The 19144-nt window shown below is 40.5% G+C and overlaps 1 protein-coding gene across 5 annotated transcripts in view; it reads left to right on the top strand.

Moving 5' to 3' along the window:
• Positions 1–19144, top strand: part of KLF12 (KLF transcription factor 12) — a 241373-nt gene that overhangs the window by 42872 nt on the left and 179357 nt on the right. Inside the window, exon 1 of one of the 5 annotated variants that reach the window (XM_064713377.1) lies at positions 9832–9872. The exons of the other annotated variants lie outside the window; for them this stretch is intronic. Within the exon in view, the coding sequence (XP_064569447.1) occupies positions 9849–9872 (24 nt within the window). The 5' untranslated portion in view covers positions 9832–9848. Of the gene's footprint in view, positions 1–9831; positions 9873–19144 lie in introns of those variants that run through there. 5 annotated transcript variants of the gene reach the window in all.

A 19144-nucleotide genomic window follows, 5' to 3' on the forward strand; every position in this document is an offset into this window, starting at 1 on the left:
TTGTGCTATGTGCAGGTTTTTGTAGCACGAAAGAGATTGATTGCCCCAGTGGATTAATGCCTCTCACTTCTGCAGGTCTTAGTTCAGGTCAAAAGTGAAATAAGCCATAGATGTTCAGAGCAGACATGTGCATACGTCACAAATGCTGCACAGACTGGCCTGGTCCGAGAGTTAAGAGCTCCTTTTTTCTGTAGGAAGGATTCATGCTAAAATCCAAGTGTTTCATAAGCAATACAGATTTAGCCTCAATTGTTGCAGTTTTAAAATTATTATTTGGATTAATCCCCAAATCACTTTTACTGGAAAATTTCAGTCAAACTTTTTCCTTTTAAAAAAAGAAAAATATAAATGGGTGTTATAATTTTGAAGTCCTATAGCCACAGGATTTGAAGGACTTGCAATGTCTGGCATTTTTCCAGCTAGTCCAGCTGTCTGCAGAGGAACTGAGTAGGCTGGCAAAGTGTGGTGTGAGCTCCTTTGTTAAATGCATCAGAGAGGGAGAAACAGGCAGTAGCTGTGGTGAGGGCTTTATTGTATGAGAACTTTCTGTCTTTTCATCTGGATCTCCTAAAATTCTCTGTTCTTCCAAGGCTTCCCTTTTTTTGTACCCGGTTTCCTGTGGATGTTCAGACATGGCAAGCCTGGAGTTACTGCTGTGCTGTCTTCTCAGGAGCTGCTGGGAGAGCAGAGCAGCATGAGATTCTGTTTCATTTTTCTCTGGTATCTGTGCTGCTCTGAGATGTCCTGCAAAAATACGTGGCACAGCTTTGTCCTGAGGGTCTCCAGCTACAGGAATGGCCTCTGAGCATCCTCCTGGAAGGCAGGAGCACCTTTCTCATCTTTCGGTCATAATATGTGAGGGATAGGATTTCTGAGACTTGTTAAGACCACTGGTGAATGTGGGACTGGGGCTCTCAGGTGCTCGTTTGACATGGCTTACTTGGAAGTAGGGATGAACAAATACAAAGATTAAAGCAAGCAGTGAGCTGCAGGTGTGGACACTTCAGCAAACACAGCCTAGAAAAATCAATTTTTCACAAATGAAAGAGGAGGGAAAAAATCAATAGGGAAAGGACTGTTATTTTCAATTTAAAGCTAGAGGACTTAGGTTTTGATCTCAGAGTTTATGCATTCCTGTTCTCATTCACATGTTGCATGGCTCTGTTATTGGGAGAACTGTAGACTATGTTGTATAGAGATCATTAAATATAAATGGTTGAAGGAATGTGAAATGCTCCCCATCCTTATTTATTTATTTACTTGTCTGCCTGCAGACACTTCTCCCACTGTAGTTAACTCTTGTGGATGCTACGTCCCTCTGTGGAGTATTGGAGTGCATTGAGATTTCTGTGCTGTGAAGTCCACCAGCCTTTTCCTCCTGCATGTTTTGACAATATTTAAAGCACACAAATCAGACTGTAGTTATTGATCTGTGTTTGTTTCTTTTCAACAGACTGTGATTCCATCTGTCTACCTGATGGTGTGTGAGTGCCCCACAAAAACATAACCAATATTTTAGGTAGAAATACAGAACTCGACTTTGCAGTACAAACTGCATGAGGTCTGGTAAATAGAGTATGAGTGGACAGAATAAGGCGGAATGCAGAGGACCCTCTTGTCTCATCTTGGTTCAGCCTGCTGTAATGGCAGGGCAGAGTGCCAGTTTTTGATGTTAAAAACAGAAGCAAATCAGTATTTTTGGCTGATTCCTAATTTCTAGATTCCACATTGCCAAGTGTATGTCCATGATTGGTAACTGTGTGAGAGCTGTGTTACCTTGTAAATCCCCTTGTCTGGGAAGTAGTAGGCAAAAGCATGAAATCATTCTTCTGACTCCTTTACTAAAGCTCTGCCTGCTTGGAAGCAGGTGCTTGCCAGGTTTTGGCTGCACTGACAACTCAGGAAAGCATGCAGAAGCAATCATTAGGAAGGTGGTGCCAAATTCATGAGTGATCTGCAAAACTACACATCTGTCACTGTCTTTAATCTATGGTAGCTACTTTTTCTAGAATGTATTTTTTAACTTAATTGGGATTATTTCTCTGCTGTGTGTAACTCTAGCTATGCCAGTGTAAAAGTCTTTTGGGAGAAGCACCCTCACCCACTCCAGGCTTAGAGGTTCTGTAAAGGTGGGTGGAAGAAATGTCTGTCCTGGCCTGTGTCAGCTAATTTCTTTGCTAAAGCAGTTTACTGCTTGAGTGCAAGAATATCAAGAACAGTTTTGCTGAGGACTGTAAGTGCATGTATATGTATGTATTTGTATGTACTCATTCATGAAGATGTGTAGGTGGGTATGAAATATATCAGTAAGGGAAGGTGACCTAGGCTTATTTCATTTAACACCTGGTGGGGGTACTGTGCTCAGGTAAATGTATAGCCAGCACAATGCTGTGGGCAAGGGAGAGCTAAAAAGCCGTTCTAGATCTTGTGTGGACTGTGACAATCTCCAGAGATGCCTGTTCCAGTGTAAATTGCCTGTAGTGAGAGTCTAGGATACCTTGGGTCCCTATCTGATTCGTTGAGTAGATGCCTGACCTTGGGGGAAAAGAGACACAGACTACGATGGCAAAAGTAATGTAAAAGGTAGGAATTTTCAAATGGAATGCGGCAACTAAATGTGTCTCTGGCTTGCAGTGGGATGTGTCTGAATGGCTGAGATGCTCCTGAAAATGCCCTTTAGGCTAATGTGGAAGGAGTTTCAAACTAAACTATAAGAAGCATACAAATGACAAACTAACTGCCATGTGAGACTGCGTTCCCATATTCTAGGAGCTCCATGGATACCTGATACCCCAGCCTCACCTCATCACAAGTTGCTGCATACTCAAGTGTTTAGGGTATTTGAGTGTGTTAGTGTTCCCTAACAGGAAATACTGGGTCTGAAGAGAGGGTACACTCCGGCTGGAACAGATGTGCCCGAGCCCTCTGGCGCATTGTGTCACTGTGTGGAGAGTGGTGGGAAACCACAGCTCAGTCCTGTGTTACTCTCCCTCCCTTCCTCAGCAGTTTCTTGACGCTGTGCAGCGTTTTGTCTCTGCAACTTCTGATGTGAACTCTCCCATCTAATGAGGAAGAGTTGTTGAAGGAAAAATCCTTGCCAAGTGTTCAGGAAAGGTGGTGTTACCATTCTGAATCTTTTTTTGGCTGGAACTGAATGAAGATACGAGAGGCAAACAGGGATGAAGAAAAGAGAATAATTTATGTTGGAAAAGATCTTTAAGATCATTGAGTCAAACTGTCAGTCCTCATGAATACTCAGACTAACATTTTTAGGGAATTCTTATAATTATTATGTGTATGCATCTGGTGGGAAAACAGCCAAAGAAGCTGGAAGAAAACAAGATGTTTACTAACCAGAGAGCAGAAAATACAGAAGTGTGCTGGACCCAGAGTGCTGCTCCTCAGGTGAGGGTAATGGTGGAGGGAGTAAAACCAGCTTAAGGCTTTAAAAGCAATCATCAGCTTTAGTTTGCTGCTGTCCGGTAGGGGTTGGAAAAAGCAGGAACTTCTCTAGGATAGTACAGATCTGTTTTGCTGTGGGGTTTTATCCCTTCAACTGAGGTTGCTGTAGTAGCCAGCAATGGGAAGTACTTTAAGGAACTGTTCTTCAAGTAAAGCAGCAACATGTATGGAGAGGGGACTCCCATGCTCCTGCAGAGCTGGAGCATGAGTATAGTAGATGTTATTTTCTCTTTGTGTCTTGCTACTGGTTTGCTAAAACTCAGAATAGCCAGAAATACTGGTATAATGAAAGTATTTCTGCCTTTCTATCACCATTTTAATATGCTTGTAAATACAGGACATTGTGAGATACGTCTATTGTAGAGCACAAACGTTACAGCTGTGTAACTTGATATTTTGCAATTTTCTGAATTTTTTGTCGTCTAATTTCTTTGAATGCATTTGTTATCTCTGTGTCTGGCTCATCTTCATATTATTGTCTTATATTTGTCTGACAGTTCCTTTTTATGGTTCACTCGCTCACCTTTTTGTGTCTCATTTAATTTTAGTCTCTTGCTCATGAGTATGCATATGCAAGATGCTCTTGCTATTTAAAAACTTGTAAAATCAATAGATACAGCTTGTCTCAATGACTTCATTTTACTTCCTGATAGTGGCTAACTCACTCAATTTTCTGATCCAACAATTTCTATATAAGCAGAAGCAGGAAAAAACCCCTCCACTACACTTAATAAAACAACAGCAATTGAAAGGACTTGTTTTCATGAGAGGAGTATTCTGAAGATTCTTGATGTACTTTATAATTTTCCTTACTGAAAGAGCAATTGAAGTGTACACCATTTCTTTTATATTTTATCTCTCCATCTCGTAGCATGTTTTTCTTCCTTTTGCCCATCATGTTTTACATTGTATATTCTGTTCTTGTCCTCATGTTTATCCATCTAGTGCTCTTTTTCCTTCCTTTGTCCATAATTTTTCTTTTTAGAGAGGAGGTTATACTGCTGCTGTTCTTCCTGTCCCTAAAGGTAACTGCTCCTGCTTGCCATCTCCCTCTCTTTTGTTTTCCTCTGTTAGTGAAAGACTTGGAGGACACTCCTCTGCTCTTGTGCAGCTGCGTTCTTTGTTGCATGGCTGATGTGCTTGGTCTGTTCATCTTGTTCCTGCAGGGTAAAAGTTTGTGAGTGCCTAAATTCGATTGAAAAATTAGCGTATGCTTATGTACTGATGAAACTACTGCACCAGTGGCTGTTCTAGGAGCTTCAGAGAAGAATCTGTTCTAATAACAGAGCAAGGCAACTTGATGTTCACCAGGGAGGGTCATCCAAGGTATGCATGAGGCTGGACCTCAGTGAAGGATTTAGCAATTTTTTCCAGCAATATCCAAATGAATGAAACAGGATTGGGAAGGTGGCTCTGCCTTTGCTGCACACCTGGTTGTGCTGTCCCATGCTTCTCAGTGCCTTCTGGAAGAGTGACTCTCTTTTTCCTGGCTGGGAGAAGCTGGGCATGGATTTTGACCCTCCTGACCCAAGAGGAGCAGCTTAGCCTGCTCTGCAGCTTCTGATGGGTGTATAGAGTGATGCTGACCCCCTGTTACTGCTGCCCTGTCTTAGCCTAGAAGAATGGAACATTGTCAGCTCTTCTCAAGTGAATAATATTTGTTCTTTGGTTGTGGGAACCACAGAACCGGTACCTTGTGCAGAGGATTTGGGTTCAAGATCAGCCTCTTTTCGTACATTAGAAGTTTGCTAATTCTGGTCAGCTCTTAAAAGTGTGGGTGAAGGTTTTGATCCTGCTGTGAAGTGCCTTTCTCTTACCATGCACAAAATCCTCATCATGGGCTTTGGGTGCCAGGGCCTGAGGACTGGGTGCCTGTGGGCTTGGAGCTGCAGTGGGGGATTGTGGACACTGCTGTGTACTCAATCTGATCTTTAGGTCTGTTTGTGGGTGCCAAATAATTCCACAAAATGAGGAAGTTCCTTTAGCCTTGCCTTCTAAGCATCATAGTTTATGGGATCTTTTTGATTGTGGTTCTGATACTAGAAGGTAGTTGGGGTTATGAATAGGTAGCTAGTGGTGAAAAATCATTGGGACAAAGTCAAAATGAAGCAGTTTGATCTGTAGTTTGAAGAATACTTCATTGCAAGAAATCATATAAAAGAAAGGAAAAAGCTTTTAAAGTGAAGGCTGAGATAAGCACTATCAGTGAAAGTACTTTAAAATGTTGCAGCTTGCAGTCATAAAGATAGGACCTGTATGGAAGCAATTGTAGATAATGGTTTACCTTGAACTGTCCATTTCTTTTTACATTGTTACCATAAAAGTTGTTGATAATTTTAAGTAGCTGAAACCCCCTCTTTCTTTTACCATCTCAAGTTAAATATGTCTGCTGGAATTGTTGGAAATGTCTTCAGGGACTGATAATTCTCAGCTGTAAAAACGTGTTCTGAGCAGAAACTTAGCATAGGATAACTTTACAGAAATGTTCACGTCAGGTATAAATTGCAGTCTGCCTGTAGAAAACAACAGGACTGGGGGAAGATCCATTGTACTGTATTGCAAGGGAGTCCTCTATGTAATTGAAATGATGTATTGTCCAGAAAAGGAAGCTAGTGGTCTGGACGTGAGGGGAGTTAAGGTGTTGCTCAGTAGTACAGGTAGCTTTGAATTACCTTGAAGGGATCAGCTTCCTTAAAGAAAAAGGAAATTAAAATCTCTGTAGAGACTATGCCAAGCTATTTCTAGATGTATGTAGTAGTATGTGCTCTCCATTGGCTTAGCAGGTGGGTCCAGAATACTGGTTCTCTTTTGCTGGCAAATCTTGGAGGTTTAATTCTAATTTTATTTTGTTTTCCTCAGCAAATAAAAATGTAACTGAAATATAACTTCTGTGCTGCCTGCGGTCAGAGGCCATGCATGTATAGATTGGAACGTTCACTTGTATGGAAGCCAGGTGAAAGTCATCACAGCATATTCCACCTGGTCTCTGATTGTCTGGTCTTTGTTAAAGTGCCTGTTGGCATTATATGTGACAGATAAATAGCACTCGTGGGTTAATTCAGATTGCTTCTGAGTATATCTGTAAAGTAAAGAGAGTGTTTTAAGAAATAAAAATACTTCTGTGGCCCCTTCATATCCTCTTTTTTTAAGAGTTCTTTTTATGTTTCACTTACTGTTTTGGGAGTACAGTTACATTAAAGATTGAACCCAGTGAAGTTTAATGAGAAAATGTATAGATATCTCTGTCAACAGTAGACGAGTCCTGAGACAATTTCAGAATTACAGGAAAAATGAAATGGTTGCAGAGCCAGAGGACATCATTCTGCCAGCTCTTGCTGCTGAATTCTTGACATCTCTATTCTTGATACACCAATCTAAAGTGCTGTCTTACATAATTTAAAAAATTCATTCCACTAATGAAGAATGGGAGAAGTTCTGGGAAGTTTTTCAGTTCTGGAGTAGAAGCAGCTTGCATGTTCTCAGATTTGTCCGCCAGTTACGGGTTTGATGAGACTCTAAGCAAACCCTGCACCTTGCTGTGCTGGAAGCAGTGGTCTCCATCTGCGCTTCTCCTGCTGTTCATCTTCCCTTCTCTGTGTTAGTTCCAGCAGTGATTTGGCCTCTGGGCAAGCAGAGTTCACTAATCTGGCTGAAAACCAATTATTTTTAAAAGTCAATTGTAGATTTGCCCGTTTGGTGACCTTAGTTCTCCAAAGCATTCAGTTCAACATCAGAGGTGGAGAACTCTTGTGAGCCAAGAGTCAGTGATGTCAGCTGAGAGTGGGGGCAAGGGTGGGAAAGAAGGAGCTAGTGGCAGCATTGCTTTTAGATGTGTCCCTCTGTTTTGATGAATTGTGCCCTCACCAAGAACATGACTGTCTTCTGGTAGAGTTGCTGCTCTGTTTTACGCTGAGGAAGCTGTGGCTGGGGTGGACAAAGGTGATAAAGCATGAAAAACATTGCTGGAGTTGGGGACTACCTTGTGCTCTGTCTGCCACCTCACACAATGGAGGCAATGTTTTGATGTGTGGATGAAGGAAACACTAGGCCTGTAGCATTACTGATACATTATCTTGAAGGATTAGTTACAAATTTCTGACTAAAAATTGGAACTGACCAATGTGGGGTTTTTTCCCCTGCCTTGGTTTATATTTATGCAGTTGTAATAATTGTCATAAATGGTTTTTTTCCTCTGATTTTCAGTGAGAGATAGTATATAAAACTGTGTTTGCCATACTTCCCTAAATGCTTTTATTACTCACCAATATAATAATTAATTTAAATCACCTGTGTTTTCCTCTTCAAAATCCATGAGGGTGAAACTGGCTTTGTGTTTCATGGATAGTAGTAGGACAGTAAATGTGTCAATTAACAGGTTTTTAAAAGGTCTTAGGCAACATGTATGTATCCTCCTGCCTTCCATCCATCCCCTGGAGAATGTGGGTTAAAAGTTAAAACAGCTAAGACTTGTGACTATATTTTGAGAAAGAAGATTCTTTGCTTTTGTGGTTGGCTTGTGTTTTTTTCTTTGTTGGTGGTATAGGGTTTTTGGGTTGTTTCTCCTCTTTTGTCTCCAGAGCTGTATATTTTTGTAAGCATATGATTTGTTCATGTAAAAAATGTGGTGTTTCTCTTTGAAATTACTGTTGCAATGCACAGATGGTAATGGGACAGAGAGTTGGCTATTTAGTGTGAGCTCTGGGGTTTGTTGGTTTGTTTTTCTAAATTTTTTTTATTTTGCACTGAGTATTGCTGCCAGTTTCTTGGTTGCTGCTTGCAGAAATGCTGACTGCTGATTACCCCTGGTGTGGTGCTGCACAGATATGAAGGTATGATTGCTTGCCCTTGGGCACCTGATGGTGTAGTCTGTGGAGAGCTGTGCTGGGGAGCATTCGTTGCTGGGGGCAGTGGCTGCTCTGGAGAGAATCCCAAAGGTGCTGTGTCTGTAGTGAGCTGGACCAAGGCAGAGCTACTTTGCTCTCTTTGAGATATTTCCCAAGGATAGGTTTGTCCCGGGACCCAAAACCAAACATGACCTTCATGATTTACGGTTGAAATGCAAGCAGAATTTTCCACAGTCTGCTTTGTGTTCCTTCTTGCTGTTTCTATATGGAATCAGTTATACCACTGGAAAAAAATTTAAAAATTACTGATGTTGCTGAAAACCACACTTTCAATGTGGAGTTATTAAGTATTTTGGAATTGACATACGATCTGGACACAGTTGTCTTTCTAGAAGGGAGAAAGAATACCATCTGAGGCTGTACCACTTTTGAAGTGAAAAGGGAACTGAACTTGTTCTCTCAGTGCTGTGTGGAGTCTAACTTTAGCATCAAAGTATAATAATAGTTGTGGATTCCATATGTAATTCTGCTGATGCAATCTGTGAAGTCCTGGGTGATTAATATCATGTATGTGTCCTGGTGCTTTGTTCACAGATGATGGGAAACTACAGAAATCTGTTGTTCCTTCTGTCCTGTAATCTGTATTCTTTGTACATAAAAATCTGAAACTTTAGATTTCCTTTTGGCATATATTTTATGTCTCAGATGGATTATATGTGCTTACATAAACGTATCATGTGTGCATAATAGAAAACAATCCAAACTGGTGGAATTATTATTTGGTTTTACATCTTGAAAGTTTACAAAGTCTTTGACAGAGCAGTTGATTTGAGCTACTGAAGTCCCTTAGATGTAGTCTAATAGTGTGTACTGTGGTGGCATGTGATTTAGCACTGAAGTAATGCAGGTCTTTATTTTCAGCTGAAAACATTCTGTCAGTTTTCTGCTGTCTGTATGAGCTGTGGCTATAGCTCCTGTTACACTAGTCGGCATCACGAATATAGGAAAACTGTGGCACAGGAACTGATTTAAAACACAGTTTGTATTATGAGAAAGCTGAAATGTCAGTGAGATAAAGAAACAATAAACACTGAGAATTAACTATGTGATTTGTATTTCGGTGGTATAGTACTTAAATATGAAGCTGCTGTGTTCTTTTACCTCTTCAGAACCATGAGTATTTGGAGGCTTCAAGATATGTTAACAAATACATATAAATGGACAATAAATATTTTTACATACACACTTATCTGCGTATTTATGATTAGGTGTTCTGAAAAAAAATTGCATTTTTTTAGCAGTTTAGAGGGAAAACATGTAGGGGGATAGAATGTAAGTAAATAAAGGAAGTATAGAATGTAATCTTACCCCTAAAGAGTTGCAGCTGAGCTAATAACTAAGGATTAGGAGCAGGCCTGATGTTAACAGGCCACACCTGTAGCCAATCAGAAGAGTGCTATGAAAGAGTGGATTGGTTGGCTGTGGAGGACCTGGAGTCAGTTGGTTACTGTGAGGACAAGGAAGAGTCAGTGCCTGGAGGAGATGCCTACGAGAAACAGCAAGGAGGTACCAAACTCTAGCAGTATGGAACCCTTGTAATGTAATGACAATAGAACTCTTGCACTGTAATGACCACAAAAGCAGAAATTGGAGGTTTTTTTTTCATTCCAAATGTACGAATGCTAAAACTTGTGTGAAGCTGCCCTGAACTTTGGGTCTTTAAAATTTGTGTCGCTGGGATGGAATTTTTTATACTCTCAAGAACTGTATTGTCAAAGTCTTAATGCTTGGAGAAACCTAATATACGTGGTGGGGGGAAAAAAAACCTCTGAATGACAGACTGACAGGTTGCAAGGTGTGTCTGTAGACCATTCACTTGGTCTAGTCCCTGCACAAAGCAGAGCCAAGTTCATTGAGGTTGCTCCACTCCTTGGGTAGCCAAGTGTTGAGTATCTCCACGGATGAAGATTCAGTGACCTTTTAGTCAATCTGTTGTGTTTTTGATAACCCTTATCATAAAAAATTCATTTTCTAATTTCCTTAATTGAAATTCCACTTGCTGCAATTGTGGCCTTTACCTTGGGTTGTGTTCCTGCCTGCTTCAGAGAGGAGTTGGACTCCTCCGTTGCCTCTGCAGTGTATTAAGTAATTGCAGAGACTGCTGAGTTCCCCACCAGTTGTTCTTCTTCCTGAGGCTCAACAGCTCCAACTCTTACAGCTCTCTTTCTGGCCCGTAAGTACCGCCGTCTGTTTCAGGTTGGTCCCTGTCCTGGATGCTGTTGTGTTCATGTTGGTCTTCTACTGGGAAGCTCAGCACTGGACTCAGGACTTCAACTGCCTCACCAGAGCAGAGGAGAAGGATCATCTCCCTCAATTTGCTGATGATGCTCTTCCTAATGTATTCCATGAGGCTGTTGACCACCTTTTCCAAGAAGGCCCATTTCTGGCTCATGGTGAAGTTTTCATCCACTGGGACCCTAGCTCCTTTTCTGCCAAATTGCTTGTTGGCCCCCAGCATATACTGGTGCTTAGAGTTATTCTTCCCTAGGTGCAGGATCTGCCATTTGCCTTTGCTGAATTTCACAATATTCCTGACAAAACATTCCTCTAACTTGCTGAGATCACTTTGAATGACAGTGCTGCCCTTGAGTGTGTTCTGCCTCCCCAAATTTTGTCACCTACAAACCTGCTGAAACTTCGTCCTGTCATACCAGTTCTAATGAAGCTGTTGTACAGTTGGCACCTAGAAATTGGCTGCTAGTGGAACTTGGAGTAGCTGGTGAATACATCATGAGGCCAAGTGATCTAGCTGTGCTGTGCAGTCCAGTAATTGGAGACGAAAGGCAATTTATCTGCTGTACGTGAGAAATCATAGTGGGTTTTTTCCTTTGCTCTAGATAGCAATTTTAACCCTTCCTCTTCTAGACTGCTTATCTATTATCTCATTTTTCTGGTTTTACATGAAAATTTCTGTCTTGGCCATGCTTCTCCCTTGCACCTCTCCCTGCACCCTGTTTGCAGCTTTGGAGGCAGGGTTTCCTGTTGGCGTGTGAAACAAAAACACTTAGGCTCAGGCTTGTTCACACAGGAAGGAATCGCTAAAAATGACAACTGGGGCACTGGAGTGTGAGCAAGAAAGCAAAAATTTACAGATACACCTGTTTCAAAGGCAGTAGGAGGGCAGTCACAAAAGAGCAGTCAGTTGCTGGACTCACCTGCTACTTTGCTGAAAAAAATCATAAAAATACTAGACTTCCACAGAGAAATTAACAAAGCAAAATAAATTTAAATTCTATTTTTCCCATTAGTTGTATTTTGCTTTTTGTTTTACACTCTAGGGTTTGAAGTTTCTTCTGTGCTGGCAGTAAGCTTGGTGGTCTTCCCTATGATGAATATGCCTATGCTTCCATTTCTGAGGAGTGGAGAAAGTGCAGATGAAGTAAACTGAGTTCCAGCAAATGTATTTGTTTTCCTTCTCTACTTCTCATCTGCTTTTGAGTAATTTTTTACCCCCTTCTTGGTATTTTCTTTCCATTCCTGTTAGTCTGTCCTTGTCTTTCACAAGTGTGTATTGATGCTTGTTACTGCTCTTAACAGCATTGTTGTCTCATGTGACTGTAACATATAAGAGAAGATAATTAAAAGTTACATAATTGGTCTGTACCAGTGAAAGCTTACAATAATGGATTTACTAATGCCCTTTTCAATCAGTGCATCCCTATGCCACAGTATAGCTGTGAATCATTCTGATCATTACTTATCTAAATATCTGTATAGCCAAATCTATATTAACATTGTATGATCAAGTTATAGTAATATTAAATAAATTAGCTTGTCAGATCTTGTTATGCAATATGAAAAAAATCCTGGTATTATTTGTGGTGACTCTCAGGCTGTGGCTTATTAGATATAACCAAATCCCAAGAGACCAGAGGTATTTAGAACTGTCTGTAGATACAACTTCTGCATGTGGTTACCTTGAGAGTGTTGAAATTTTCTTCTTTTTACTGTACTAAAAAGATTTTTATTATAGTTGTGAAAACAGTGTTGAGCACATTTACTACTGTTCATTGCTAACATACAAGAGTTGCGTGTAGATTTATGGTCACAAATTGATGTTTGTCTTTTTGTACCTTGAGATGCATTGAAGTTAAAACACAAACTGAAACATGGACCAAGTACTGACTCATATTTCATTAGGGATCACAACCGATTAGATCATCAGCTTCACAGACTTTGTAATGACCTAGATGTGCCAGTATTAGAGTGCAGTGGTATCTCGAAACTTCATCTAACTAGGGTTAGCAATAGCCTTGCCTCTCTGGGAAAATAAATTTAGCCAGGGGAACATGGACTTCTGCATGAAGGAACTGCCTTTTGTTTTTTGGGGGGGCGTGGATCACAAAGCTTGTATATGAAATCAGTTTTAAACTAGTTGGGGGAATGATTGGGATTGTGTATGCATATTTTTTTTTCTTTTTAATTTAAAGGAGTACTCTATCTCATGCTGAGGAATGAAAACACATTGTTCTTACATTCCCTCTTGTTCAGGACAACTAAAACTTTATCATAGAAGTTCATATTGCTTTCTGTCTTCAAATAATTGTGCAGACATAATCTATGATAGTTGATTTGGAAAACATCCTTAAAAGACATAATTAGTCATATTTTGTGGGTGGGTTTGATCCTAATTTTGTGTTGAAAAATGTTTACTTCATAGATGTCTTTAGGAGCAATTGAAGTAAATATCAGAGCTCTGGCAAGCTCCCAGCTCCATATCCTGAGTATTGTTCAATTTATGGTCCTAGTGGTATGCTGAAGCAGATGTTCTGTCTTTAGAATGAATCAGGATGAAATCTTGGTGCTGCAGGCAGTTTTTCTTCACAGGTCCAGTCATTCTTTTCCTGAAGTTTATCTATAATAGATATAATTAGGATGGAATGATATTTTGAGGTAATCACAGTGGTGCGAATTGCTAGGGAGAGACTGGATCATCTTTTGAGGTTTCCTCTATCCTAGTTTTTACAATTTGTGTGAGTTTTCAATTGATGGCTCTTTAGGTGGCAACAGAGAGAATGGAATTGTGAAAGCAGCAGAGGGCCAGGTGATGAGAATCCTGATCTGGCATACTGCAGCAAGAGTGGAGGAAAAAGTCAGATACTGTTTTAGCTATGCAACCCCTTCCTGCTCAGTTCTTTCGGTTTGGGAACAGCTTGGAAAATGCCATGGTCTTGTGGGGCCTTGCCTCCCGAGTGGTGACAGCTTCAGCTCAAGCTAGTGTGGACCAGCTGCTTGAAGTTTAATGTTCACTTACTATGGTGTAAATGCCCCTCACTTCTGTGGAAGGGGTGTTTGTCTTGGTCTAGCCTGGGAGATGGAAGGCGGGGAGATGACTTGGGCAGGAAGCTGAGTCCTGGAGCAGTAGAACTCAACACAGCTGCATCTTTTCCTTGTTGCCCTCCTCAAGAGAAGGCATGTTACCACTATCTACTAAGTCTTATGTCTTGAGAATTTATTCTCCTTCTCAGTCCAGGGAGAGTGACAGTCTGGGCATGCTGGGTGCAGGGTATGGAAAAGCTTATAAGACAGAGCAGGTGCTGTGATTGCCCTTTCTGGAATGCTGGTCCTCAGGAAGCTTCTCAAGAGACTTCTGCATCCCTGAAACAGTGTAGAGATGTTTGTTTTGAGGGCATTTACAGGATAGTAGGAAGACATTTGTGATTGTCATCCCTGGATATTAATACAAATATGCATATTTAGATAATATGCTCCTCCTGAACTCATTCAATAGCGTGTTACCTTGTGGGCTCTTTTCAAATGCAGATAAGAAAAACAGCAATAAAGAAAATGTGGCATTATTTCTTTCAGTACATGTTTGAAAGAGCTTATTTTTATTTGCTGACATACTGCAGGTTAAGATGTTTCCAGTTAAGCTTGTGGCTTTTTGGTGAATTTGCTTATTAGGAAGCCAGACCTCTCTGCTTTTCATTTTGAAATGGTGCTGGCTTGCTCTAATCCTTCTCTGCTTGTCACAGCCCTTTAAACTGCTGGCCCCAGTCCATGAGATTTTTTTTCCCATAAAAGAGGATGACTTAACCATATTTGATGCCCTTAAGATTAGGGGCTTGTCGAGATTTGTTGACTGCTTGACACTTGTATTTTAGTGTGCCTGCTGTGCACAGCAGGACATGGAAGCAGAGGGGAGAGTGGGTCACCGGACTGACCTCATGTTCTTGTCACTTGGTCAGTTGATAAAGGAAAGAGAGATGAGAAAAGTGGGCTTTCTCCATGTATCACGTTGGAAAAGCAAAATAATCTGACTAATGCATGAATGGGATTAAGACTAAAAGTGATGGAGCTGGTGAAAATGTCCCTTAAATGTAAGAAGCCCTATTAACCCTCCCAGCTGTAAGCCTTTGGTTTGGTACCATGGCCTGATGGGCCAAGGAGGAATAGTAAATCTGTGTGTGCTGAATATGGCCCTGTTGGAAGCAGTTTGAATTTTAACCCTTATGTGCATTCCCTGTGTGGATTTGTATAAATATCTGCATGCATTTTAAAATTATTTTTTCCTTTTTTTTTTTTTTTTTTTTTTAAGCTAAGCTATGAAGGGTCTAGTAGAGTGTAGAGCAGACATTGTTTTCACCTCCGTATTTTCTCCCGTATCAACTTCAGGGCTATAACGCTGCTTTTTGTTCCGTTCTTTTTAAACTGTAAATGCACACTTAGGGGACTCTTATTTTCAGTGGTTTTGATCTGTGTAACAAAAACATATAATTTTTATTTTTATTGACTTATATTACTTTTTCCCATATATATTGAAATTGGTTTGATTTCCTTTTCCTCCCCAAGAGGCTAATCTTTATTTTGTTTTTCTAATCTTTAATTCATTGTCTTATGAAAATCATCAAGATCATCAAGTTACAACCTGCTTCATATTATAAGCCTGAATTACAGTTAATTAAAAATAGATATTTGTAATGGGTATTTTAACAGAATCTTAATTGTGATAACGCTACAGGATGCAACTCAGTAGGGGTTATCATTAGGATGATGACACTTGCCACTTGTGGGAGCATAAGTTGTTTGCAGTATTCCTTATGTTTATTACAAAGACTGTTTCAGCTACCTCTGCTTTTAATAAATCTGTTTTCAGAATGTCTTTGTATTCCAGCATGCAGTGAAATCTGCTGTTTGCTTCTGGACCACTGTCAGTATTTTGATTGTGTCTGGTGGTGTTATTAACTGAAGTTTGCTCCTGTGGTGGTGCTCTCATAATTGCTTTGTCTTTGGTAGCAAAACCTCTCCAGTAGGAGAGCATTGTGTGAGACAAGTTGTGTTTCATGGTGTCTTGGAGTAGGTAGTATTGCCTTCTCTTCTGCTAGCAGTGAATTCAGGATATTGAAAACTCAGAAGGTGGAGAAGAGGGAATATTTGTACCTAATGAATAATCAGGAGGACAACTTAGGATAAGGAGAAATAATTAGCTTTTGTATTTAAAAAAGAAACCCAACCTTGAAATCTTTCATAGTAATGGATTAAACAGCAGGATGGAGTCAGGATTTTGCTTTCTAGTGGGAATAAAGCCACTTTCAGTGATACTGAGAGGGTTATTGTTGGATTAGTGCCACTGGATGAGTGATCTGCCCAAGATTGGAGCTCAGGGAAGAGAGTGAATGGAGAGCTATGGTAAGAGTAGTGATGAGGGTAGGTGGGACAAGTCACAGAGGAGTGTTGGGCTCACAAATTCTACATCACCTTGTTTTAGACTATAATTTTAAACTCTTTTGAAGCCAGTGAATATTAGGCAGTGGAACATGAGACTGCTCACTCCATGAGAACAGGGTGGTCTGGTTAGCAGGCTCGCACGGCTGAAGTGTGGGCTGTGAAGGTGCCTGTTATGGCACTGATGGTGGTGTGTGCAGGGGCAGCTGCATCTGAGCTGCAGAAGCTGCCAACTCACCGACCAGGAGCCTATCCTGGAAGCAAGGGAAGGTGGAAAGGGATGGCCAGTGGTTCAGAGGGGAGCCTTTCCCTCCTGGGCAAGGACCCTGTGTCTCAAGGGTGGCTGAAGGGCTCTTGAACCTGAGAAAGATGGGAGCATCCTTAAGGCTTGAGATGGACAACTGAGATGTCTCTGTGTTAGAGTAACGTGGAAAGAGGAAACTGTGTCACCAAAGAGGTTACTTAGTAGAAAAGGCATGGCAGTCTCCACCATACTGACAATAGATGATGGGCAACTGTTTGAAATTGGTAAAATAGCAGAAGTTGTGTTGGCTATCTCTTACATAATCAAATTACAGAAATATTTTTCAATGGTTGATCTAATTTAGGAGTTTCCTCAAAATTGCAAAATACCAGATATATGTGTTTCTGGCAATAAGCTGAGGATGGGTTTAACCCCAATCCATCTTCAGCTAATGTGTCTCCTATTGCCAGCTGAACTGCTTTAAGCATTTGAAGTCATGTATCATGTCAGGTGTTACCTGCAAATCAAAAAAGTAATCAAAGGAAACTGGTAAAAAAACAAAAGCTTTGATTGTTAAGGAGTTGCTGAATTTAATCCTTGGGGAAGTGGTGAGTCAATTTGTTCATGTAATCCATGGTGTTCTGAGTCATGATAGTTTGTGGGGGTTATGGGTCATGTAGGTTAGGAAAGGACAGTTTTTTGGTTGTCTCAGATAGAAGGCATGTTTAATTCTAAACAGCATCTATATCATCACACTGTTTTTGTTACACCTGGAGTATTGAAGAGGAAGAAAAAATGTTTCTCCTCAGTGGTATTGCCTCTGGTTTTCATGTCTCTTGTGATTAATTATGTTTGTTAATTTATTTGTTGCATTCTCTTCCCTGAAAGATAATTAAATACAGTGAGTCCACTTTCTACTATGGGAGTGAGAATATTGGGAGCATAAACTTGGAGGGGATTTGTTTCACTGACATAGAATATGGGATCAGCAGTCTGGCCAAGTTCATGAAAAACTTTGGTTTTACAATTGTATGTTTCCCCATAAAATACAGGATTTTTTCATTGCGGTGTTTTTGTCTCTCATTTACTAAATCAGGCAACATGACTTTCTTACCATTCTCATTTTCTAATTTTTGTAATAATTTTTATGATGATGTCTGTACAGCTGATGAGCTTTGGTATACAGGAAACTTAGCATGGCTGGTGTCACCAGTTCCTGCTTGACAGCAGTATTTAACCAGATTAAGTTACTTTTCTGTTTTTCCTTTTTTCCCGTTTAAGCTCTTGTAAAAATGGGATTCTTTTCCAAGTCCTTGTGGCTCCATTGAAATGTTCTCTTCTCAAGTATTAAAATTTAGAGTGTTTGATCAGGAAAACAAAGGAACCTAAGACTGGCTTAAAAAACAAAGCTATTAAAACTTACAGTACCCTTTACTTTGCAGATAACATGTATTTAAAATGATTTTTGGTCAAAAGCAGTTGCTGGACTGGCTGCAGTGCCAGTGACTCACGCCTTACATTGCCCTTTTCTGTCCTTAGCAGCAGAGCCATGAAGGACAGCTAGCACAGGTGTAGGTGTCTGTCCATCAGTAGGTGAGATGAACCTGCCACTTGCCAAGAACTTTATCTGCTAAAGTTGCTGTTGAGGTTATGGTTTCTGGGCTGTGAATGTGAGCAATTGCCAAGCTATGATTAAGGGGGGGTTGTTTGCCCGTGCTGGTCTGCAGAATGAAATGTCACTGGCTTGCTGCATGCAGATGGTGAGTCCTGCAGGCTGCTGCAGTCATCTCGGTAGGAGACTGGAAAGTACAAATTACCTTTGGAAATCAAGCTACTTCTGGATTTTGGATTTAAGTATGTAGTCAGATTTGCAGATTAACGTCCCCCTGGAATACTGCATGAAATTATTTCCCAAACTTCCCCTTTTCCAAAGGAGAGAAGCAAATATATTTCTTTCTAAGCAAGGACAGGAAAATAATCAGAGCATCTGTGTGTCCTGTCAAAATTGAGGGCTGTTGGAACAAGGAGGAAAATGATGAGGCCTAGGGAGGCTGATGGAATATGACCAGGTGTATATTGGGTGGATCTCCAGACACATGTGCCATTTCCTAAGGTTAATGTGATGTTTTCTGCTGAGGTTTACCATGTATTGGGAAGGTTGAAAAGCTGGGGAGTCTACAGTGGAAATTCTCTAGGAACAGTACAAAGATAAATTTTATTCTCCTCATTCCTTCTGAAGGCATCAAGAGCATGAGTATGCTTCAGTGATTTCCTCTGGATTTCAAATTGCTACTAAAAGATTTGTAGCTGCTGAATCTGGTAGTGAAGCTATTTCAAGCTGGTCAGTGCCTGATGGGAATGTTGTACTGCAGATTTTGGGATTTCTCCCTTTTTGGAACCTTTTGCCTCCAATACGCTGAGAGATGCTTATTAGTAATAATGCCAGTCTGCACTTTCAAGGAACGGCAGGCTAGGAGAGAAGACATTAAAAATTATTAATTGAAACACTTGTGGTCAATTGATCAATTTTAGAGAGTGTACTTTCCTATTAAAATAGACACTCATCACCCACATTTGTAGGATGCCAGCCAAATAGGCTCCTTAAATTGATTAACAGCATCACTGGTGTCATGTAGTGCCCCTCATTTAGAGCCTGATTATGTAACTACACAGGCACATAGATAGATAGATACAATGCTGTAGATACCATGCTGTTTTCTTGAAAAAAACCCATTTATATATTTCTAATGGAAAGCAAAAGAAGGGGCTCAAGTTGTCAAAAATCCGGTGTTGGAATTTGTTGTGCAAAGGCAGGAATAGGACCTGAGTATTATGACCTACTATGCAGAGCAGGATGCATCCAGCTTAT

The sequence above is a fragment of the Zonotrichia leucophrys genome, chromosome 1 (genome assembly GCF_028769735.1).
Source record: "Zonotrichia leucophrys gambelii isolate GWCS_2022_RI chromosome 1, RI_Zleu_2.0, whole genome shotgun sequence".
Lineage (NCBI taxonomy): Eukaryota > Metazoa > Chordata > Aves > Passeriformes > Passerellidae > Zonotrichia > Zonotrichia leucophrys.